Source organism: Panthera uncia, chromosome C2, assembly GCF_023721935.1.
Source record: "Panthera uncia isolate 11264 chromosome C2, Puncia_PCG_1.0, whole genome shotgun sequence".
NCBI lineage: Eukaryota > Metazoa > Chordata > Mammalia > Carnivora > Felidae > Panthera > Panthera uncia.
In genome coordinates, this window is record NC_064810.1 from 124,911,536 (window position 1) to 124,936,892 (window position 25,357).

At 46.4% G+C, this 25,357-nt stretch overlaps 1 protein-coding gene across 2 annotated transcripts in view; it reads right to left on the bottom strand.

Annotated features, from left to right (window-relative positions):
- Positions 1-25,357, bottom strand: part of EPHB1 (EPH receptor B1) — a 213,165-nt gene that overhangs the window by 64,078 nt on the left and 123,730 nt on the right. For both annotated transcript variants that reach the window (XM_049628803.1, XM_049628802.1), the window contains 4 exons: positions 25,030-25,192; positions 21,029-21,137; positions 20,159-20,223; positions 7,743-7,865 (listed from right to left, as the gene is read on the bottom strand). In XM_049628803.1, the coding sequence (XP_049484760.1) occupies positions 7,743-7,865; positions 20,159-20,223; positions 21,029-21,137; positions 25,030-25,192 (460 nt within the window). The remainder of the gene's footprint in view (positions 1-7,742; positions 7,866-20,158; positions 20,224-21,028; positions 21,138-25,029; positions 25,193-25,357) is intronic.

Consider the following 25,357-nt stretch of genomic DNA (forward strand, 5'->3'; position numbering starts at 1 on the left):
CATAAAAAGGAAGGGTCGACCACCCCAGCTTCCTAACAGGGTGTTGAGTCTCTGAGAAAGTGTTTTGTAAACTACAAACTGTGGGTGACACATATGGGTGGCGATTTAAGACAAGCCAGGGGTAGGGGCATGAGGTGGGTGGTACGTGGGGGTGGGCTCTGGAAGAAAAAAGGAGGAGGAGCACGTTTCTGCAAACAAGTGGGAGCCAAGGCAAAGCAGGGCTTTCTGCCAGGAGTAGTGGGGGAGTCCCGCTGCCAGGTATCTGGGTATAGACAGTGTCCCCAGGCAAGTCTAGCATGCTAAAGCGTGGGGGATATGGCTCTCTGGCACGGCCACAGCCTCATGGGGAGTGGGAGTTGATGGGCATATTGCCATTATTAGTAACAGAAAACTGAGGCCTTGTATGGCTTATAATCTGAGAGACCCTGTCACCTTGATCTTTGACGTCAGGTTCATACACCATTCTCAAGAAACTATTGTTGCTTCTCGACACTTTCCTGTAATTAGGGCCAGAACTTGCTGTCTGTGATGCTTTGATTTGCCATGATCTGAACACCAAAGAGCTTCCTTTTACATGAGCTTCAAACCACGGCCATACATTTTTCAATTTCTGATAGAAATTCATAACACCTAAAAATATTCTTGACCAATCAAGCATTAACATTATATTTAAAATAGATGTTTATAGCAAATGACTGCATACTGGTTATGGCTGATTCTCTCTATGTAGATCCTTTACCAACAGTAACTGCAGCCAGCCTCATCTTGGTCTGGCTGGACTTTGGCAAGCATCTTTGAGGCTGACCTTGGAGCCTCTACTACAGCCAAACCTCCCTCCGGCCAGGACCTCGCTCCAGCGTCAGGCCAGTTTGGGGGCCAGTGGCTCTTGGCCGGCAGTGGTTCTCAAGGCGTGGTTTCTGCCTCACAGCGTCAGCCTTACCTGGGAACTTGTTAGAAAATACAGATTCTCAAGCCCCACCTGGATCTAGTGGATCCGAAGCTGAGCAGGTGGGGCCCTGTGACAGGAGTGTTGATACGCCTCCAAGGTGATTCTGATGCCTGGCTCAAGTTTGAGAACCACTGCCCTCAAGGCTGTCAGCTGAGGGTAATTTAGCCACTTCCTGAGATTGTCCTCCAGACAGCTACGGAAATTATTCCCTACAAGTTTTCAGCCCCTTGCCAGTTCCTCTCTCCTACTTTCCTTGACAAAATGAGGAAGAGAGAAAAAGTAGTTCAGCAGCATTAAATGCCTCAACTATTATATATAAAATCAGAAGGAAAGAATTTTCAATTTTTGAAAATGAAACATCCAACCTGCCAGCAGGTATTTGAGGTGGTAGCTGTTGGCTATGTGCAGTGCGAATCTACACACACAATTGCACTCTCTCTCTCTCTCTCTCTCTCTCTTTTTTTTAGCAGTATTTTGAAGTCACAAACTGCCTTGGGGGAAAAAAAGGAAAGCAGAGCTTCTAGTTACTAATTCAAGCTTCCACCAGAAAAGGAACTTTTAAAGAATAAATTCAAACTAGGTTTTAAAGTATGATTTCCAGCCAGCTTTATCACACTAGCCTGTGCAAGGTAAGTAGGTTATGGTTAAACCAGGGATAGTAAAAGCATGTCAGGCATTCTGCTACCTCCTAACCCTGCACCCAGGACAGACATTCCTTACTGATGGCAGCCCCATTCCTCCTTTCCAGCAGAGCTCCCCAGATCCCCGTTACCAGGCTACTGGAGCCAGCAGATGAGATGGAAGTTGCCCGTGGTGTCCACAATACTTAATACCTACAGGGTGAGAGCAAGCAGACGTTCTCTTTTCTTGTAGCTGTTTGCAGTCATTAGACTCCTGCCTACCTACAGATGACTTACTGGTTTCATTAGGTAAGCAAGCACCTATCATTGAAAATGCCAGATATCTTGGTCCTCACCCTTGTCCTTCTTAAGGGAGATTACCGAATCATTCTAGAAGAAGAGGGCGCCTACCCTATGGGCAATCTGAGTTCTAGGATAGTATCATCATTACCAGCAAGGAGGCTTGCCTACTCCAAGCTCCCAGACAGAGTTTACCATCAGAAGTAATGTCACTGCATATTTAACTGCTCTTTTCCAGAACAGTAACCAAAGTGTAGGTATGTGGGGGTTTCATTCACCAGACCTCTATCAGCCGTGTCTGGGTTTCAATTCTTGCTCTATCATTCATTCAGCTGGCAGCGCAACCTTTGGGGAGCTATCCTCTGAATATTGATTTCCTTACCAGTTTAAACACACACACGTGCCCACACACACGCACACTCACTGACACACCCTAAGTCACATTATGGGAGGAAGCGAGACAATGTTTTCATAAAGTATGTCCACAGTGCGTGTTCAATATATGCCAGCTGTCTTAATTATAATTACTCAAGACATCTATTTGATTTGCTTTTCTGGAAACCCTTCCTGTTGTGACTCCTATCCAGTATGAGGCCACCCTCATGCTGCCCACCCTCACTTCAAATGAGCCTAGGGGAATCAGGCTGGCTGGTGGCCTTTCTACCAAAATATCTCCAAGAAACCCATCCTCTTCTTGAAAGAGAGAACTGGTGGGCCTTGCTGGCCCCATTCCCAATCTGTGCACATCAGAGATCCCCCTCCCCAGCCTTCCTCACCCAGCCCTCTCCCCACAAATCTGCCGCTCTCTCACAATAAGCCATCTGTGGAAATGCTGAATTGGCAGCTGCTGGAGTCAGAGGAGGAGATTTATTAATAAAATACAATTGCCTTATTTTCCCCTGGAAGCCACCCTCTAGTGACACCTCTACCTACATTTTCATGCACTTGAAAATCATGATCAGGGCTGCTGCATACAGTTACACGGGTTACACACTGCGCAACCCAGAGTGACATTCATGCTGAGGGGCCTAATTATTCATGGCAACCCTGCTTTATGTTTTGGGCAAATCTACGGATCAAACTGGTCAGAACTAACCAACGCCTTGGAGTTGACCTGTGAGATGGTTCCTATGAGTCAGATTCATGGTCACAAATTGCTAATATTCTCCAGTTCTCCTAATTGCTAATATTTTCCTAACCAGAAGGCCTTCTGCCCTCTCTAAACAGACCAATAATGTCCATTATCTGCAGGGGAAAAGGAAGGCCAGCCATTATCCCACTGGGTCATTTCGAGAGCACCAAGTGACTTAGGACCCTTCACTTCCTTCTAGGCTCTCTCCATTCTCCCAAGCTCTGTCCAGTTCTCCAAATTTTCCTCCCCACTATATTCTCCCCAAAAGGACCTACTTTCATTGAACCATATGCAAATAATATTTGATTGAGCACCTGAGTGCCACACCAGGCCAGGCGCAGGAATAAAAAAAATCCTGAGATTGCCCTGTCGTCATTGGAACTTTGAGCCTGATGATGAAAGAAAGGCAGATAATTGCATAATGGTTAATAAGTTCATTATTGCTCGGTCTTCCTGGATGCCATCACACCTGGCTCACAGTTACTCTTGTGTAACTCTTTTTTAAAAATTTTTTTAAAGTTTATTTATTTTGAGAGACAGAGTGAGCAGGGAAGGAGCAGAGAGGAGGAGAATTCCAAGCAGGCTCTGCACTGTCAGCACAGAGCCTGATGTGGGCTTGAGTTCATGAACCATAAGATGATGACCTGAGCCAGAACCAAGAGTTGGATGCTTAACCCGCTGAGCCACCCAGGTGCCCCTTGTTATCCCTCCATCCAACATCCTCAAAAGTTGAGAAGAAACATGGGAAGCCGCTGCAATTCTTCAGCCTCACAGTTTCTAGACTTTACTGGCCTTCATTCACATGCACAACTGCCACCCCACACTCCCCAAGGCCTGGCAGCCTTCCTCTCCCTTCAAGGGCTTTAACTCAATGCCCCTCATTTCTGGCCACAACCTCCCTGTTGTGTCTCCCCCATCAGCTCCATTCACCATGTTTGGATACATTCTGGTTTAGATCCGTTTAGTTCCTCGAGCAGAGCTTTCCCTACCACCTCCATCCCAGCAGTAGCCATCTCAAACCCACTCCACATTTCCAAGCAAAGCCCCATAAAAGTCTCCATGCCTCCGAGGCCTCACCCACCCCTCCCCGTCACCCATTCCAGGCCAGTCCAAACACAGCATCTATCAGATTTGTCTCCCCAGAATCTCATTCCTATTGCCCAGCCTGCTCAGGTGCCTACAAGATGTCACCATTTTCTACAGGATAAAATCCATACCGCAGCCTCTGGATCTCTGGGTCTCAGGCTGATTCTCCAGACTCAATGCTCAATGCTTACCCTCAGGAAAAGCCTCCCTGTTAGCCTTCTCTCCTTTGTGTTCTCAGGAAGTGCCACATAGAGTATCAGCCCATGCAAAGCTTTCATATCTTTAAGGGTCCCTAAGGTTTCTCTTCCTTGGATTCTCTCCTCCCATTAAGCCTCCCATCTCCAAGACTGTGTATTCTCTGGACCACTCATCTTAGCTGTCAATTGCCTACCCTCCTCTTATGGAGTGGCACTGTGTGTATGTTGGACAATCACCACTACAGGGCAAGGATTGTGAGGCACTGGTGTATTTTCCAGCATCCACAATGGTCCCAGGCACAGAATCAATGTTCAATGAATGAGGATCTTCTTGAACTTTAAACTTAATCCCTCCTGCAATAATCATGACCTTCTCCTCTGGCTCTATACTCAGCAGGCATAGGTGGGTTCCTCTGCATCCTCTTTGAAATAACCTTGCACACTTTGGAAGGCTGGGGTGTGCCAGTAAGTGTTCAACTACTAGTTCTCCAGAAAGAAAAGAAACAAAGAAACAAAGACCTCCCATTTGTAGCATCTGCCAATTCCTACTGTGTAAAAATTCCTACTGTGGCAGATGTCAACCTACCAACATGTGTCATTGAACATGGGGCTGGAAAGAGATGTACACAATTGGCTCTTGTGAGCTGGTGCCAGCTAGCTCCAACATCCTGCTGCTAGAAGGTCATATTCATTTCTCTTAAATCATGCAATTTTCCTCTTCTGTCACCGTCTCATTCTCTAATGAGTGTCACAAAAATTTGCTTTTTCTACTAGTTTTCATCCTTGAAAGCTCAGGCCAAAGGTTAACTCCTTTGCGAAGCCTTCCTGATGCCCACACCCACTCCCCGAACAAGGAGCTGACCATGGCTCCTTGGTGGCCCAACACTTTGCACATGCCTGTGTTGTGGATGGCGTGATACAGTGAACACGTTACCGGCCTATCTCCCACCAAGACTGTCAGACCACTGAAGGGGGGCAGGGTTGCTGTCTGTTCGTCTCCGGAATCCCACACGCAGTATGCAAGAAGTATTCAGTAAAAGCTTGTTGAGGGAGGGAAGGAAGGAGTACACCAGCAAAAGGACAAATGACTTCTGAGTCTTCTTTTCATGTTTTGTTACCATTTTGCAACCCAGTTTTTGCCCTGTGCTCCCAATCAGCCAGGAGGCTAAGAGCAATATTGCCAATAACGCTGTATAAATATTACCTTACAAAATTCTTTTCTTTTTAACTTGACCTTCACACCAGCTCTTTTAGCACAAAGTGAAGTGAGTCTCCATGAGGCAGGGTTTATGGGAAGCAAGAGTGGAGAGAGAGGAGAAAAAGAACTGGGGAGTGAGGATTGATTCCAGCTAGGAGTCTCTTCTGTTAAAACTGCATTGAGTTACACATAGTGGATTAATATCCACAGGGATTAGCTCTGGAATTTCTGGATCAGGAGGAGATGAGTGTCTGGTAGAGAGTAGGCAGCAGCAGACTGGGCACAGGTCTCTACCCCGTGCCGCTGGGCATCTTATAAACCGCTAAGTGTACCGATCCCTCTCCACTACCACACGAGCCACAGAGAGGGCTGACCTTCTCGGAGGAGGATGCACAAACACGGTAGCAGCAGCACAGGCTCTACAAAAATGGCAAGTGAAGGATGGAGCAGGGCCATCGATTGTCCCTTTACAGGCATCCAGCAGTTGGTGAGCTCACCCCAAATTGTCACTCCCTGGCAGGGTCATAAAGTGAGAAGGCTCTTTACTCTTCCTCTGACAAAGGTGGGAGGGGGCTGATGTGTGCTCTCTGGGGTGAAACACAGTCCAGAACACATTGCTCTAAGCACATGACATAAGTAACAACATTAAAATCACTAGCACCATTACCACACGACATAAGAACAATTAATAATGTGGGCAAACAGGGTGTGGGACTGTAAGCATGCCTCCCCAACACTCTTTCAAGTTCACTGGAGAAATCTGAGCCTCTGGGAGTAATCCAATTTATCTGGTATCCAGCCTTCCAAGGCATGATCCTTAAATATGTCAGCTTCTAAGGAGGAAGAGAAAATTATCTGCACAGAAGTGAAAGTCGTGGTTCAGTAACATATTTAATGAAAGTCAATGGGAAATATGTATAGACTCATGTGGATCAGATTATGGCCAGCCGGCTGGAACTCCTGAGGGGTTGGTGAGAGAAGAAAGGTGTGTCCTGACAGGGACAGTCCCAACAGCCACCACAGAGATACCATGAAGGTAGAGCTCTTTAAGAGGGAATCCAGAGCATGAAAATGGTAGCCTAATGGGGCAAGCTTTCAAATGTGACTTCCAATTTCACAGATGGCTTTTTGACCCCTCAGTGCATTAAGAGAGGCAGTGAACGGAAGGATAGTGACTTTCCCCCTAAAGATAATATCCAAAGTGGCTGTCTGTAAGACTTAGACTAAGCACATTTTATCGAGTTAAATGTTACAGGTAGAGGCAACTCCATGACTCTCCAAATACTGATATGAGTGAAGCACTCCTAAACACAGGAACTAAAAAGAAGACTACAGTGTATGAGTGAAGAGAGCTCGAACAACGGCTAACAAGAATTGAAGACAAAGAAAAGATAAAGAATGCTGTAGAAGAAAATAAAAGTAGGAAAGAGGACACAAAGCAAACACATCTTTTAAGACAATTCAAAACAGGCAGCAGAGGAGCCAGTAAAGAAATTACTTATAAAGTGATGATATTTCACTCATTCACATTAATAAGGCTGAGTCCATTGCCAAATTGACTCAACTACTGTTCCATTAAGGAAAGATGAAAATTCTGGATCAGTCTTTAGGTAGGATCTCCTGACAGCAGCTCAGGCAGTTAGTTCTCTGCTGGGCTGGATTTCTAGTCCAATGCAGTGAGATGGATGAGAGCACGCATGTTTCTTCGAAGTAGAACTTGTCTTGGGTTACTATTCATATTATATATCTTTTGTAGGAAATACAGTTATGGGTGGGTTTTCTTCTGGAAATAGTGGGCCCTCTTCAATTCATCATGGTCTGCTTCCAAATGCATGTATGCAGGAAAAGGAGAACTGAAAGTTTGGGGGGAAATCTTGATCCAGAGCCATGGAGATATTGTCAGTGAGGCACTCTGTCCAGCTTCTAAACACATTTTGTTTCTTTCAAAGTCTTCTCAACTGTGTACCCTAGCTCTCTCTCTTTTGGTGTATTTGTCTGGAGCTATGTCTGTCTGAATCTTTCAAAACTACAGCTGAATTCTCTGCAACACCAACCAAGCTAGGCCACCATCTTCAAGGTTCCCCAAAGATCCCTAGACACACAATGTAGATGGTTCAGACTCATCTTCTGGGGAGAGAGATGTTAGAAACTCTTCTCCCAATGGGATGATTTTTTTATGCTGAAAGAGAACACCTAGAAAGGTGGGAAGCAGATGTTTGGACACCAAGAGAACAGAAAAGAGGGGAGGGGAGAGCCATACCTGCTCCGATGACCTCTTCGATTTTCACAAAAGATACATCAATCTCCTTGGCAAACTCCCGGACAGCTTCATTGGGGTCCTCGTAAGTGAAGGGGTCAATGTAGATCTTCATCCCTGGGGAGCCTTATTAGAGGAGATAAGCAGGGTTAACATCCCAAAGAGGACACGGTGGTCAGTAAGTCCTGGCTGCTGTCCCCAGCAGTAAGAGTATGGCTGGGGCGGGGGGGCGCCCCCCCTACATACCAGACTGCCTCTCTTTGCCTTGCTGGGCCTTCCCATCTCCCTTCCCTCTGGGCCATACTAGCTTGATTCTCCGTCCTCTACTTCTCCTCCATATTTTCTTCTCTTTTTGAGCTCTTGATGAAATGTGGAGCAGATTACTTATAAGTGACAGATCGGGACCAGCTCCCACACTGAGCACTCACAGAAGGCAAAGAAACTGATTGATGCCAACCAAATGCATTAGCAGAAGAGTGGTGGTAAAATGGTAGGGTAGATATCAATATTTATCAACTTGACAACTCTTCTGAGTGGAGGCCACCGTTAAGGTTATAACTGACGGCTGTGGCCACGGCTGGAAGAGGGATGAGGATGGATTAAAAAAAGAAGAAGAAGAAGAAAAAGGAGAAATTGCTGTTAGAAACACTTCAAGATAGAAATGTCCAGACAGAATACCAGAAGAGAAAATGTGAAAAGAAAAGCTTAGAAAATACTGATAGAGAAAAGAGCAAAGTCTACACAGAAAAAAGTGAGGTGGAATGAAAGAAAAATGGTCATGAACACCCATGCCTCAGACACACTGGAGTACGAAAAACGAGTAAAATGGAGAATGAGAAATACAAAAAGGAATATAGACTTTGTCACTGATGTTTACACTGGTAAGATAAATAGGCATGCATGGGGACGAAACAGAGAACTGTCACTACAGAAAAAATACATTCAAAAAGTGGAGGAAAGGGGACAAAAAAGGCAACAGAACCCAAGAAACAAATGGATTCACGCACAACGTAATTTTCGGTATGCCTGATGTGTCATGAGGCCAAGTATAGAAACTGCTTTCTTGGTGCTAGTGTGCTGGGCAGGAGAGGGCTTTGAAAGCTAAACAACATGGTCTGGCATGGCATCCTTGTGAAGAGTGGGTGCTCTCCCTGCCGGCCAACGATGCCGGTGGAAGGGTCAAGTCAGCAGGGCAGGCAGGCCTCAAAAAGCAGAAATGCCAAGCTCCCTTGGCTGGGACCCAAGGCTGAGGCAGTTCCCCAGATACGGTGAGCACCGCAAGCCTCACTGCGGCTCATCTCTGCTGACTCTCAGACCTAAACGAAGAGGCTAGTTTTGACATCTTTCACTCATCTTTCTGATGAGTCTACAGCTCCCCCAAGTTCATGCTGCTTTGGTCACAATTCAGGCAAGGACTCGAAGTGCTAGAGTACAGTCCAGAGGGAGAAGGAAGATGCAGCAGAGAAGTGAAGGGGGATTTGTTTTTTAAGTCAGAGACAGCCAGGTTCCATGCCCAGAAGAACTGCTCTTTTGGAAAAATGGGTTATAGGCGTCATTAAATAAAATCACTCCTAGCATGCTAGATGGCTTGCTTTAGGATGGTCAATGCCATCCTAGAATGTTCCTTGGAAACATGACAACATGGACTTTGGAATCTACCCACTGAAATTTGGACAAAGCAAACAGAGAGATCCTCACCTTTATATGGAATGTTGTAATCCCTAGGGAATGTGTGTGTGTGTTGGGGGGGGGGGGGAGAGCGAGTGAGAGCAAGGCTGGTGTTCTATTTTGCTAACAGTGGAGTTAAAGGAAAATAGAGTGGGGGTTCATCTCTCATTTGCTCAGACGAACAGGTGAGGACCAAGAATGATTGAAACCAGACTGAAAGGGTCTAACAAAGCCAGATCAGCATCTCCAGGTAGTTGCACTTTGGGTTCCTCCAGAAGCAACCCTTGAGAAAAGGCTCTGAAAGCCGTGTGGCTTATCTGAAAGATGATCCCAAGCAGCACTTGTAGATGAATGGGGCAAGAGCGGGCAAGGAAGGCAGCTTATAAAAAGTGTCTTCTCAAGCCACTTCCCACCATGGGTAACTGAAGCAGACTTAAGCCCCCCTGGAAAGCTCTAGGAATTGGTGTGGGTGATCACATGCTTCAGAGTTGGCCCACCTGGATGGAAGGAGCCATGGTATTACCACACATTTCCCATCAGCCTTCAGTGGGAGCTGATTGGCCTGCTGCGCAGGTGGGCAGGGAGGCTCCATGGCCAGAGAGCTTTTAGGCAAAGACACACAGATGCTGCACGTGGAAGTTGGCCAGTGTGAACTGAAGGGGTGAGGGCAGGAGGTGAGACAACAACAGACCCACTCAGAATGCAAAGCAGACAGCAGGTCAGTGTCAACAACCTGCAACTTTCCCCAAATCCTGTGCTATGCTGAGAGGAGAGGAGGTCAGGAGCCCAGATGCTGGGGCCTATAGGTGAGAAGAGAATCCTAAAACCTCTTACTAGTCTGGCATAAAGCAGCAAATCCACATACCCCTCTTAGAATAATGTTCTCCTTTGCAAGTGGAGGAAATAGCACATCCCTCCCATGGTGACTGTGATATTAAAGAACACACTGCAAATGAAATACCTTAGCACAGTGCCTGATGTTTACGGGAAGGGCTCAGACTGACTTACTCAGGATTATTATCAATAAACGGTTCTAGGAAGTGTTTGGGGAGGTAGGAAGAGGAAGGGGGGGTGGGCAGTGGAGGATGTAAGGCACTTAGAGTTGTATTAGTTACTTTAAGAATAACTACCTTGTTATTTTAGATCAAGGGCTTTTAAACGATGTATGCTAAGCTTTCCTACAGGAACTCTTCCACAAAGACTAATTAAACAATCTAGAATGTGCAGTAATGAACGGTTTGCAAGTACAGACATCTATAAGGATGAATGAGAAAGGATCCGGAGTTAATGAGCTTTGCAGATATTAGCCCCAATCAGTTCTGGGAAGGACCTACTCCTAGAAGGGGACGGTTCACGTCCTGATGGTGCCAGCATTCTTTCAGGCCAGGAATAGGCAACTAGGTGCACCAAGGTGGGAGAAAGTTCATACTTCAATGATTGGTGCAATTTACTCACAAAGAGAGGTTGCTACCTTGTAGAATTAAGAAACGTGTACGTGGGGGTCAGAGGACATGTGCTCGTGAGGTCACAGCTATTGTGGGGCCAGAGGTTCTGACAGTCACTGAAGCTCCTGACAGAAAGCTGAGGAGGCTGCACGGAGAGACCCAGGAGGGGTGATGCGACGTCACTGTGAAGTTCTGCATATAGGAATTAGTACTTGTTTTCCCTGAACCTGAAGATACCATTGTTACATTGAGGAAGGGAAACTGAAAACAAAAGCCTATCATCAAATGGCTTAGACTCGGTCGGGTGCTTCTCCTCTGATGAGGGTCTGAGAGGGCTGACCTAGCAGAGGGTCCTGGCCTAACTCCTCTGGCAGGGTTAGGGATCCAGTGTAGGAAACCAGGAAAGTGATTCTACTCAGCACGTGCACCTAATGGCTTCTGTGCCTCATCCTGGAATAACACATCTCTGCAGACCTCTCTCTGGCATTACCGCTAGGCTTTCTCAAGTCCCCGAAGATGATGAGAAAAAAATAATGCCTTTAGCTAGGCAGAACAGGTCATTTGTCTTGTGGCTCATTTTGTGTTTCTGCATAAATCCTGCATCAGCCTGTTCCTGCTCCCACTTGCCAGTGAGCAGTTTTTAATTATCAGGAAAATGGTATTTAGTGCAATGAATCACCAGACAGTGAACAAGGAATTCAAGTCAGCTGCAGAGTCAGGCACAGCCAAACATTTGGAGACGGGGCTCAGAAATTGTTCTCAGATTATGAGTGTTGGGGAAATATTATCAGTGGTAGTAATAATAATATCAGATGCAATATAGCTCATAATGTAAGATATTTTATAATGCCCTGTACAGTGTTTCACATTATTGCAAATATTATATAATTATAATATTTTATAGTTATCAATTATTTTCTCATTTTTAACATAGGTTACATACGTTTGACACAAAAGTAGTATGTACAGATCTAAACTTCTGATTCCTAGTGTCTTGAGAAAGAAAAAAAATCTTCAATTTTATGTTCTTCTAATTCACTAGTTTCTATTAAAGAACCAATTTGCAGATATGTTTGTTCTTGGACCTCAAAGCCCATTTATGCTATAGGTGTGGGTTGCAGCCTGGACTGCCTCAAGCTTTAAAAGACCATAGTCCCAGAAGATTAGCCAAATCTTACCCACAAACCAATGCTTTAGGCACTTAAGTCTGAGAAGAAATGACAGCCACTATGCAGAGCCTTCTTACATGGTACAGAGCAGTCCTCGAAGCAGAAGAAAACTCCTGGCGATTATTAGATACCCTACATCAGTAGATCAGGCTGGGACAGTCTGGGGATGCTGGCAGATGTATGGGTGTATCTAAAGAGTTAGATCTGCTTGCAAGTGCCAGGGTCTCAGGGTCGAGCAGAAACAGGCTGGGTAAGGGCTAGTTCTAAATAGTGTGTGACATTTGAGGATTAACAGCTGAAGAAGACTGAGAGCTCCTCTTCAGCCCTCTCATGGATCCAGAAAGTACAAAATCAGTGCCGTGAACATCTGGGGGGTGGGAGAGCAAGACAGCCCGGGAGGCTTCAGGGGTTCTAGGAAGGGCCCAATACCCTCCAGCTGGCTGAGGATTCCTAGAATCCCACAGTATGGCTCTAGAGAGGTAGTGAGTTAGGCTGTTCTCAGTCACTGATATCCTGTGTCCCAGCAGGTTTGATGGAGCCATGGGAAGGAGGGAAGTGTGCTTCCTTGTTCCCCGTTCTGGATCCAAGGCAGACTTTCTCATCTTGGTGACTCACCTAAATTTGGTCCAGATACCTAAGCACAAGAGGGAAGCAGTTTAGGGATCTGCACATAAAATACAGTCCCTGGGAGGGACTTCATCCAATCCTCTCCCTCGGTACATTGATCACCCCTCATTTTTCTCAACCTTAACAGGATACCCAGACAGCACCATTCTAGCGACTATGGGAGCTATAGAAAAAGCAAAGCTCATGAGGTTCTTCAGATGATGCAGACATGAAATAACTGGGAAAACAGCACTGGAGAGTCTAAAATCAGGAGACCACACCTGGAAATGAGCTATAAATGTTGCAGAAACCAGAGAAGGCAGAGGGCTATGGACGTCAGTGTTCAAGGTCAGAATCCTAGAAGAACAGGTCACATGCTCATGCACTGGAGAAGGAGAAGCCTGGAGTATCTAAGGCAAAGCTCAGAGAGGAGTAAGGAGAGTGTGACCAGCTTACATGTGGTGGGAAGGGAGGACTAAGGCGGGAGAGCACTGATGTACTAGCATGGGAGGGCCTTGACTTCCAAACAAAGGCATTAAGATTGATGCCATCAGACACACAGAGCTGACAACTGTTCCATCAGCTAGGAAGGGATGCACTGAGAGCAAGGCACCAAGAAATTCCTTTGGCTGGTAGGCTGCAGCGTTCACATGTATGTCATGGGGAAGGGGCCGGAGGCTGAGAAACAGCTCTAAGGTCATTGCAATAGTTAAGGTGCCAAGATACAGAGTTTTTAACCAGAGTGCTGCAATGAGAACAACAGAAGAGGCAAGAGGAATCTCAAAGGAAGGACTGATAGCACTCAGTGAGCAATTAAAGATGGAGAATTAAAGAGGTACAAGAAGAATCCAAGTCAATGCCAAGACTTCTGGCATAAAGTCGTGCTACAAACCAGGTAATGGACTTTGGGAAAGAAACCCCAGTGTCAGGGAAGTTCGAGCATGTGCTTTTACACTCTGAATGCACAGATGAAACATGCAAGTGCCTAGAAGTCAGAACTCAGAATGGAAACAGAGCTGGAAGTCTAAATCTGGAGTTGTGGATATAGGAGACACATGGGTGGTGGTTGAAGCTATTGAGTGATGGGCAGTTTCTTGGAGTAAACCTACCAGGAAAGCTTGATGGAAAGTAGAAACAGTCTGCTCCACCTGCTTCTGAGGGCCAAGACCAGGGCAATAGATAGTTGTTTTTTTCCAGGAAGGAGCAGAGGTCCTGGGTGCCCAGCCAGGGTTTGAGGAAGAATCCAAGAGGAGAGCCCTTAGGGAGGCAATGAGCCTCAGCGGAAAAGCAGTGGATCTGAAGAGAATATTCCTCCTATCTTCTATTTGGAAGTTTCACCACATTTTAAGGTTTGTTCTTAAAACCACAGTAATTGCCTAATATATCTCTAGGAGAAGAAAAGTAGACCACCGGTGACTTGCCCTTGAGGAAGGTACTTTAGGAAAAAGAGTTTCACACTTCCCTACTTCTTGACATCAATGACCAGCATAGGCAGGTCTTTTCAGACAAGGCCCACTGGTTCTGGGCCATTGAAGTCGTGCTGGAAACCCAAAGTTGACAGCCACAGAGGTGCTTGTTAGATTTACTTGATATTTAATAAGCACCCATTGACAACTCAGCCACCTTTGCCCCGGGGGGCTTTTCCTCCTCTCTTCATAGGCCCTCATTTACTCATGACCAGATGCTAGTGTTCGTGTTACCTCCAGAAGAGGCAGCCGAAGTACCCAGCCTGTCTCCTCCTCCAGCGGATCCACTTGACCTTCACCCTGGTATCCAAAGTGATTTCCAGAGGGTTGGATACTGGTCCTCTATAGTTCGGAAACACCTCTATTACCCAGAGTCAGGAAAGTCGGGTGTGGAATCTTGGAGCAAGGTATGTTTCTGGTCTAATCTAGTCCAGGCTCCCACCTAGAGCAGCAGTCTGCTCTACAACATCTTTTACTGATAGCTACCTAGCCTGTGCTTGAATGCTTCCAAGAACAGAGAGCTAACCTCCCCACAAAGCAGCCTGGCTCTGTGTTGGACAGCTCCGGTCTGGGCGAGGGTGTTCTACACTGAATCCACATCTGCCTACTTTGATCTTTCACTCAATGGTTCCATTTAACCTCATGAAGCACAACAACACCATCTCCTTTCCTTTGCCATAAAGGCATCATGCTTGATCCCTGCCCATGTTTCTCCAGCATTGAATGGGTATTTCCAAGTCCCTGAGGTAAGAGATCAGGACTTGGCACTTTAAACAGGCAGGCCGCTTTGCCAACAATGTTCTTCTTGAAATGGGGTCCTCAGAACCAAGAACATCACTGTAGATGTGTTCTTCCCAGCACAGAGGACCGCATGTCTGTGTGTCACCTCCTCTGATCCAGGGACCAGAGAGTCAGGCAGACCTGAGTTTAAAGGCTTGTTTTGCAAATCACTAATTCCAGGATTCTGGACAGGTTACCTGTCCTCTCTGAGGCTATTTATTCACATGTAAAATCGACCTCAGGGACAGTTATGAGGATTAAATGAGTTAGTACAGGTAAAGTGTCTTGTAACACAGTAAGCACTCAAGCTGAACATTATATTTTACTATTGTTTTGCATCCATAACAGTGCTTGGCTTTTTACTCCACTATATATCACTCATATTAAGCATGTGGTAAACTAAACACCTAGACATTTTTCACACAAACAAATAGCAAGTCAGGTCTCCACCTTTTTGTGTTGCCTTATTTTTGTTTAAACCCAAGCAATAGATTCTAGATTTATCCCTCTAACATTTCATCTTGCAGATTTCAAATTAGCATTCAAAGCTGTTGGATAGTTCTGAATTTTGATTGTTTTATATGGTGTTAGTTATGCTCTGCAACTGTTACCTACAAACTTGATAAGCATCCCTAGGCTTGCACCTGACTCATGAATTTAAAAAAAAAAAAAACAACAAAACGAACAAGAGATTGAATTGGACAAGGGCTAGAATAAAGCTGGTGCCTTCCTTCCTGGCTGACAGGAGTTACTAACCCATGTTCTTTGGGTACGAAGACAAAGTCTGTACTCACTTTACAATGCTTTCCTCTAGGAGAGCATCAAATATTTGTGCCAAAATAAAAACTCACTACATCTGCAATTCCTGTTGAAATTACTAAATGTATAACCCTAGGAAATGATATGAAGTCCTCATGCTTCTTTCTTAATCATCCTCTGTGGTTCCTAGTGATCACTGAATTCAGTTGTAAATGCCCAGAACCCATTTGCTTTGGTCTCTACAAGCATTTGGCAGGGATCAAGCTCACACTCCTGTTCTGTAATCTCAGTGCTCTGTCCTCTCGCCCTAGGTGGAAATTTGAGCTTCTGCCAGTCTTTGGGCACGTAACCTATTTGTTTTCACTTTTCTCAAGGCTTAAGAATAGATCTGTGATTATATCCACAGTTACCTGTACAACGGAGGTGGTTGTGTTAGGGTTGCTTTCTGAAAGCCCTTGCCCCCTTACCGAGCTCTTTCTTCCTCTCTCCCCACCCCTACACACCTCACCCAACTCAGAAATCTGTGAGGCATCAGCCACTATCAGGCATGTGGTTACATAAGCCTCATCAATACCCAGTAGCACTTCCCAAATATAGAATTGACTAGAACTTTTCTAATTCCCAAGCCTACCCTGGCCTACCTGGATCATCCTGTCCAGGCAATTTTTAGTCAGCCAGCAAGCACCTTCTGAGATCTGGCTCACAGTAATCATGAGAACACACCATCTGTCTGCCTCTTCTTGGACACGGGAAACCCACAGTCCCACCCACCCATCCTTGAACATGAACCTTCCAGGCTCTTTATCCAAGCATCCAGCACCACATCCAGCAGATTCTCTTCCCAACTTGACTTTCCCAAATCCAACCTCCCCTTTACATGCTTATTTTCTGTGCTCCAAGCTCAGAGGAGGGCATAAACCAGTGTCCTAGACAGTGTCCTAGACTGTACTCTCAAATTGAACAGCTCTGTCACGTCTAGATGAGCTAGAGAGGGTATCCATCTGTGAAGATTTTGGTTATTTCTTCTTCAGCCTTTCATCAGCTTGAAAGGAGGGTCTGGGAGAGCACAGACCACCGGCCTCTCTATGGCACCCTATTCCCTGCCCATGGGGAAGAGAGGTGGGGCTCTCTTGGGCACTGATGAATACAGCTGGGGAGCTGCTGAGGGTTTTCTGTCACCTCTTGGGCAGGAAGTCCTCAGAGCTGCAGTCGCTGGCCATATCCCACAGTACCGTGCATGCATGTGGATGGTTCAGGTATAGTTATGTGCATACATTCTGCTCAGACATAACTGATCTTTCTGTCTCCTGCAGTGGGACCCAGAAGGGGGTCCACCAACCAGGACACCTGGGATTAGTTCTCACCCCATTCGCCCCTGCTCCTGACCACCAGGTACCCTGAGCCTCTGCAATATGGTAAGAGCATGGGCTCTGTAGCCAGACTTACTGCCATGTAGGAGGCGTGTGACCTGAGGAAGTCGCTTAATCTTCCTAGATTAATGCCTGCTTCCTAAGCGATTGTCAAGGTTAGATGAGTTGAAATGAGCTACCAGAATGAAGTTCGCAATTCATGGTACAGAGTAGGCTTTCCATAACTAAATACTCCTCCCCCTTCCCTGTCTAGAGCCAGGCACAGCCTCCATCAGAGCTGGAGTGTTCTCTTCTGTTCTAAGAGTGCTGAGCCTTCCCCCAGCTCTACAGTCCTTCAGCTGTGATTCTCCAACAGTAGTAGCTTAGGTCAGAGTGATGGATGTGCAGGGGAGGAAAAGCACTAATGCAGTTCAATGCATGAGACTATGGGTTTAGGGAACCAGGCTGCAAAGAAGAGCCAGGTTTCAGGGGTTAGATAAAAAGAATGGTACGAATAGGGAAAAGGACTTATAAAAGGTGAGCTGAATTAAAAAGAAGACAGACTTCTAAAGCAGCCAAGGGAGTGAACTCTGGTCTACCCTGCGTCCCAGGGACAGCAACTGTGCCGCTTGTTAGCACCGTGTGCTTAGCTGTCCCCGCTGGCTGCAGCAGGGCCACTATTACTGCAGACTGCATAGTGGTTTCTCTGTGGAGCTGGGAACTAGGGAAGCCTCCTTCTGTTGGCCTTAGAGGTGAAGAGTTCCTCAGAAGTATCTGAGTATTGTGGAAGCGTACTTGCGTGCTGTGGCTGACAGAGCCCACCCCTCCAGAGCAGGATGGCCAGAACTCAAGTGGAAGTGGCCCGGAGGGCACCAAGCTGCACCTGCACTCGATGCTTGGGGACCCCCTGTACCCTGACTGAAGAGTGACGAGGCTTAGCTTGCCTGGCTTTAAAGAGGAGAAGTCTGTCTTAGGGTACCCCATTCTCACCCTAGGGCATCTCTAGTCTCCAAAATGGCATTCCTCCTTTTGAACCCAGTTTTGCACCCTCTGCATTCAGACTGATATGGCCATCTCCAAAAGTTTCCTCAAAAGAGGTTATAGGATGCTAAGTCTGAAATGGGCTTCACAATGGCCCTTTTTAAAAACATTTTAAAAATGTTTTATTTATTTTTGAGGAGAGAGAGAGAGAGAGAGAGAGAGAGAGAGAGAGGTAGGGAGGGAGGGAGGGAATGAGTGGGAGAGGGGCAGAGAGAGAAGGAGACACAGAATCTGAAGCAGGCTCCAGGTTCTGAGCTGTCAACACAAAGCCCGACACAGGGCTTGAACTTGTGAACTGCAAGATCATGACCTGAGCTGAAGTCGGACACGTAACTGAATGAGCCACCTAGGTACCTCCACAGTGGCTTTTAATATGGCAGGGAGTTAGTCCAGAGCAGGGGGCTGGTGGGTAATGTCAGAATCCTGAGGCAGGGCAGGGAAGCAGGGGGATAGAGAAAGCCTTTCTGGTAATTCTGATGCACTGTGGAGGGGGCACCTTCACTTGAGAATCAGAGATAAATCAAAGTCTTTGTTTTTCAGCTGGGGAAGCAAAGGCCCTGCCCGGAAGGGCAAATGCACAGGTTAAAATGGGTAAACACATCTGTAGATTTTGCAGTGAGGCACAGAGTCAGGACATTGGGAAAGAAAGAGAACACAGTAAGGTTTCCTCTCTGAAACCAGTTACAACTGGTTAAAATGGAGGCCCACAGTGGCCTGGACAGGGAAAGGAAGGGTAGTGTATGGGATTCTGAGTGTTGCAGAAACTTTGCCTGTAGCCTTAGAAGAGGCCACTCTCCAGTCCCCCACCCTCATTTATGCTGCTGATTGGAAGCTGCCCGGGACCACTGTGGTCGAGTCTCAGTGTCTCTGAGCTCACTCTGAGCCCTCTCCTCCCTCCCAGCAATGACTGCCTGGGAATAGCAGCCGGCCGCCAGGAGTCTGGTCCTCTACAAACCCTTGGCAGTTTCTTGGTCTTGGGTTGAAAGTCCCCAGAGAACAAAGCCGTATCTACAGAGTGGCCTTTGTACAGTGCCAGCCAGCACTGGCCATGCTAGAACACAAACTCCTCTGAGGTGGAGCTGCTGGGTGAAGGTCCTGGCCTCACTTTCCTGACTCGATTTTAGAGAAGGGAGGAGTTTGGTCCATGAGAAATTTTGCCTTTGAGCCCATTTTCGCTCCCAGGACTGCCCATTGAAGGCACGCTGAGTGTGTGTGTGTGTGTGTGTGTGTGTGTGTGTGTGTGTACAAGGTCTATTTTCTATGCTTGCTGCTGAGTGAACAGGAAGAAAAGGGCTGACATTGCACAGGGGGATTTAGGTGAGTTGAGATTTACAGAAGAAGCCTGAGACAGAGCACAGTGCAAAGTGCTGGGACAGATTTCTGAGGGTAACTGTGGAATTCAAAAGGAGTTATTTAGAAAGACAACATGTCCCAAGGATCTAAGCTTTCTGGAAGTAGGGAGGTGGCCCAAGTGACCTTTTTTTCAGATCCTGCAATGTTGTAATTACACAGATAAAAGAATAGTTTTGACGTAGGACTTTACACTGTACGTTGGTAAGGAGAAATTTTAGTTATAAAAATATTATATATAGGTTTTTAAAAAAGAGATGGGTAGGATAATGAGTGAGAAAAACTTTTAAAGGCACTGCTTAAAAGAAAACACTTGGGAGATATCCCAACACTCTGGCCTCTTGGGCTCTGCTATCTTTTTAATTCCCTATATTCATGTTCTCTGGCTTATCTGTGAATTTGGTTAACACATTCCCCAGCCGCTCAATTGGATAAGATAAGGCAGAAGATGTTAATAGAGAACCCTCCATCTTTTCCCACTGAGTCTGATTTCAGGATTCATTGACTTGCTAAACCCAATCTTTTCCCCCGAATTCTGTGTCCTATACGGGCTTATCAACATGGAAGATAATCTACCCACCAAGCATCCAATGAGTGCCCACAACAGGCAGAGAGCAGATGGGGCAGGCAGCCTGTGGCCCTGGGGACCTACAGAGAAAGGACGCTGCTGGGGCACCGGGGGCTGCAAGGGGACTCGTCATTGGGACTGGCCAGTCTGGCTGTAAGGAGCACTCCTCCAAGCACTCACCTGCTCTACCAGGCAGTGGGTGTGTGCTTTCTACTCACCTCGGCCGGTGCTGTAATGCTGCAGCTTATCGCTGTACACGGCCTCTTTGCTGTAAGCCCGTTTCCTGTAGATGCGAGGAAGAGGAACTCTTTTAGCTGGAGTGCACCCCTGCTGCTCGGCTCCAGGGGTCTCCCCCACCTCCCCTGTCCCGACGGGGGCTCACTAGGGCATCTTCTGGGACTGGGAACTGGGCAGCTCTCACTTTAACATTTAGCTCCTGTCCTGCTTCGGGGAAGCCGGGTCTGCTTCTGGGTCCCCGTCAGAGCCTGGGGCAGAGGTTCTCAGGATACCTATCAGCATGCTGGCTGTACCATGGAACTGCTCAGGAGAAGCCAACTACAGTGCTTTCCAGAGCAGAATCTGGGCTAACCCCCAAAGGCAGTAGCAACAGTATTAAAAATGCACAAGGCCTCAGGGCCTGCCCTTCTGCAGAACTTGGAGTTCCTGTTTTCCTCCTTGGCTCTCCTCCTGACTGCCTGCCTTGTGCCCTCTGCCGAGGGCCTTGGCTCTCTAACCAGACGATGGGTTACAGTACAGGGTGTGATGCTCCAGTGGGTCAAATGCAATTTGGTAACTGTCGCTCCAACAGTGAGGGGGAATAAAATGAGGTTTGAAGATGGATGCTGTTTACCCATAGCCTTGCCCAGCTCTTATGGGGGATTTTATCCCAGGCACAGAGAAAACAAATAATCTGGACAATTCTAGGCTGCCTGTGGATTGAGATGGAATGATGACCATGAGCTTGACAGCAAGGCTGTGCATGGTCAGGCCCCGTCCAGTCTGCATGGCCTGGGAGGGGCCTGCATGTGGAGAGGGGCTTTCCGAGTCTGAGGTGAGCTAGTGGGAGCAGATGGAAGTAGAGGACCTACCTGCTACAGACGATGGAGATGGCCACCAATGACACCACGAACACGACCCCGGCTGCTGCCGAGCCAGCAATCAGTGGCAGCTGCTCCCTCAGCTCAGACTTGTAGTCATCTAGGTGAAAAAGAGGCATTAGAGTTCTTCCTGTGTGCTCATTGCATACAGCTGGGACTCAATGCATGACACTAAAGACATTATAAATATGTGTGTGTGTGCGTGCGTGTGTGTATGTGTGTCTATATGTATGTATATGTAGAGTACAGCTTCTATGCTTCAGAGCTAGAAGACCAACTAAAACAAAGAATGATCTTCAAGTCACAAATAAACAAGAACAACTAGAAGCAAATGACAGTAACAATAAAAACAAAACAGCAGGGACAGAAGCTCAGAATTAAATGCTGATGACATGTGTCCCCACAGCAGAGGTGACTCCAATCTACATCCCCTCATTTGGAAGGTATCTCAAAGGACGGTCAGTCATGCTAGGATACGTCTAAGGGGAAGAAGAAAAACCACTGTTGAAGGACTTTTGAAAACACATAGGTGTTGAAACACAGCACAGCGTATAGATTCTTTGAGCAGATATTTAAAGAGTATCAGCAGCTGGGCAGCAGGTGCTACACCAGGAGCTGTGGAGGATGAAGGAACACCGGAGAAATGGCCCGGCACTCCAAAGTTCCCACTCAAGAAGAATATGATCAAGGCCTCTGCCAAGGTTAGAACCGTGCTGTATTACACGGGCAAAAAGGAAGCCCCCGAGTCACAGAGGTGAACAGAGCTCCCCCGAAACCCTGGCTTTACCATGGGTGAGCTCTGTGATCCTGGACAAAGTCTTTAGTCTCTCTGACCCTCAGACTCCTTTCTGCTAAAAAAAGGTAATAAAACAATCAAATTATGAGAGGCACAGTTTGCAATGTCTGCACAGTTTGCAATGTCTGCAATGTCCCAAATCCTAATACTCTTTTCCTTAATCCATAGAAACCACTTGGCCTAGCTGGCTATTATTATTATTATTATTATTATCATCATCATGCTTATTCCTTCACTTGGCATTAAGGACTAAGGCATACAGAGATCAAGCTTTATGTGTTCTATTACAATTAAGGTTGCCAGATACAGTAAATAAAAATACAGGCCGACCAGTTAAAAGTGAATTTCAGGTACACAATGAATAATGTTTTAGTGTAAGTATACCCCAAATGTTGAATGGGAGATACTTACTTAGAATAAAATATTGCCAGTTCTTTATCTGAAATTCAAATTTATCTGGCTATCCTGTATTTCACTTGGCAACCTCAATGACAATAGCTCTTGAAGTGAAATTCACCATGTCCTGCATCAGAATCACCTGAGCCCGAAAATAAACCATGACTTTTTCTGGGGCCCTCCTCAGGTCTACTGAATCAGAACCTTTGAGTGAAGAGCAGAATATCTCCATATTTACCAAATGTTCCAGGCGATTCTCATGCTGCCCAAAGTTTAGGAACCACCGTTCAACTCTGTGGGTGGAGAAAGAGACTTCCAAAGATAAGGATGTTATTCTCGAAGCCACTCCATAGACATCAATTTTAAAGACTGAAGGTATAGTTTCTCAACTGACAGTTTTCTGTAACATGAGTGTTTAAAAATAAAATGGGGTGTGTGTGCCTGGGTGGCTCAGTCAGTTGAGCGCCCGACTTTCGGTTTCAGCTCCAGTCTTGATCTCACAGGTCGGGAGTTTGAGACCTGCACTGGGCTCTGCACTGACAGTGCGGAGCCTGCTTGGGATTCTCTTTCTCTTCCTCTTTCTCTGCCCCCCCTCCCCCTCAAAATAAGTGATTAAACTTTAAAAAAATTTTTTTTTTGGCAAAAGAACAAAATTCAAGGAACCACAATGAAGAGTCCATAAAAACATCTTTATAACTTAAAAACTTCATAAAGCAATGTGACCTTCAGTCTTTAAAATTGATTTCTAGAGAGTGAGAGGCTTCAAGAACCAACATCCTTATCTTTAGAAGTGCCTTCCTCTGCTCATAGAGTTGAATTATGATTCTCAAACACTGGGGAGCATAAGAATCACCTGGACTGTTTGATAAACATGCAAATATCATGCTGTATGAATGGGTTAAAAAAAAAGCATATAAGCCAAAGGTTAGCATACTATAGCTAACAGCAGCCCATAGTAGCTCTGCTGTCATGTGGAGGTCAATGCTGCCCAAAGTGTGGTCTTTGACCCTGGGCGGAATCCTATAGGTCCTCCGGCTCCAATGACCTATCACTGATCAACCTTCAACTCACCTTTATGCTGAAGACGGGACCCAAAGCCTCAGTGAACATAATTACTACCGATGTGCAAACCTCAGTCATTAAGATAAATACTCCTGAATTTGGCCACTTACCAAAACTCTCTTACATCTAGCCCCTCTTGGGTTTATAAAACTTAACTGCCAAATGTAAAAGGAATAGTCTTCTTGGGAGAAATTTGTTACTTCTTGATTTGTCTAGCAGAATTGCCAAGAGACCAGTGCTCAGAGCATTCTGAGTTTTGGGTTTTTATTCCTGTGTACTTCCTGGTGCCACAGTGCCCATAAATCTAGATGGTAAGTAAGGTGCAAAGAGGGGACAGAATCCTTAAGGAACAGGAGACAGCCTGCATTCTTTTCATACCGGCAGCATTATTAACCTGAATAAATTGGCTCGGTTTCTACTCCATCTCACTATCCTCGAAATATGAGCGAAGATTCACCTGAAAAGAACTCAAAACGAGTTGCAAGCTCCAATCCTACAGGAGCCAGAAAACTCACATTAAAGCATCTGGGTACAAATCACTGGGAAGGGGCAGACGCCCCATGGGGGCAGCCGCCTCTCAGCTCGGGGGTACAGCCCTCCCCCTACAATGCCCATCAGCTTTGGCTTCTTTTTAGCTTTTCACAAGAAAATGTACATTATGGCTTTCATATGAAATCATCTGATTTTAAATGTTTCTGGTGAAATGTTAAATTGTTAAACATCATAATGTGAGTCAATATAAAACCTCAGGTCCTATCACGCACCTAGTCAGAGAGTGCTGGCCTAAAATAAAATGTTATGTAAAGGTAGACTGTTTTGTGTGTAATTTAATTAATAAGTGAAAAATTAAAGGCTCTCAGTTGAGGGGGTTGAGAAGAGACTGATATCTGGAAAACTATCAGGAAACAGCTCACAAATGAATAAATAAAATGGACAGACAGTGAATAGAAAAATGAAAGCATACACCACAGTAAATGGCTGGCTAAGGGAAAGAGTGGGTGAACACAGGCAGATATCCCACACCGCCTCCTCAGGCTACAGGGAAATCAGATTTTCATAACCATTTAAAAGCATGGTCTCAGAGGACCAGGAGAGACTGTCATTAATGGGGAACTAACAAAGCCCAAAGGTGGAAGTATTTTGGGTGACAGGCTTTCTGGCCTTGGGGATGGTTTAGAAGACAGTGTCTGTCTATTATCACTGGAGATACATGGCTAGAGTCACATGTGAAGCTGTTTCAAACAAGCTGAGATACTGGTTGCATGGGACTGCTATACCCCAAAATTTGCCCCTCTGTGTCCTTCCTGGAGACCTTATCTCGTGAAATTAGGTTGTGAGCTCAGCTCCCAGCCCCCCAGAACAGAGGGGTGAAGTGGGAGTGAGGGTAAAACAACGGCAACACCTGGGCCCTGATTCTGAGGCAGGAGGCACATGAACCCTGAGCTACGTGGGGGTCTCCCTGCCAGGACCTCTCTGCATGTGGTACAGAGATCCACTGAAGGAAAACCCAAGCGATGTTAGGAGAGAAATAGGCCTGACTTCAGAAAGATGCCCTGCCTTGTGAATGACTCAAGAGTAATGCCCTGCCCCCACCCCCCCAGGGCAAACCCTTCCAAGGGAATCGCACTGGAATCCAGTGACAGGTTGGCACTTGGGCTGCAAGGGCAGCTTTTCAGGGCCTCTTCCCCCCCCCCCCCCAAGTGCTGGCCCTGTACCACTTCACTGGCCTGCCTCTTACCGTCTGTCAGTGTCTGGAAGCACATCTTGCCACTGAACTTGCCGTAGCCCGCCACCGTGCGGGCACGCACTTGCACCACATACACCATGCCTGGCCGTAGGCCGTCAATCCGCGCCGTGTTGGTCTGGCTCCTGGCCATGGAGGAGTTGAACTCATTGTGCTCCTGAAAGAGAGTGAGGAGAACAGTCTGCAGCCTCCTCCTGAGGTCTGCGTCCCCACCTGCTCCACCCTGGAGCACCCAGGCCCTGTCAGTCCTTGGTCCTACAGATCTGCTAAAAGCTGTCACTGGCCCCAGGCCCTCTCTCTGAATGGGGGACATCTGGCCTGG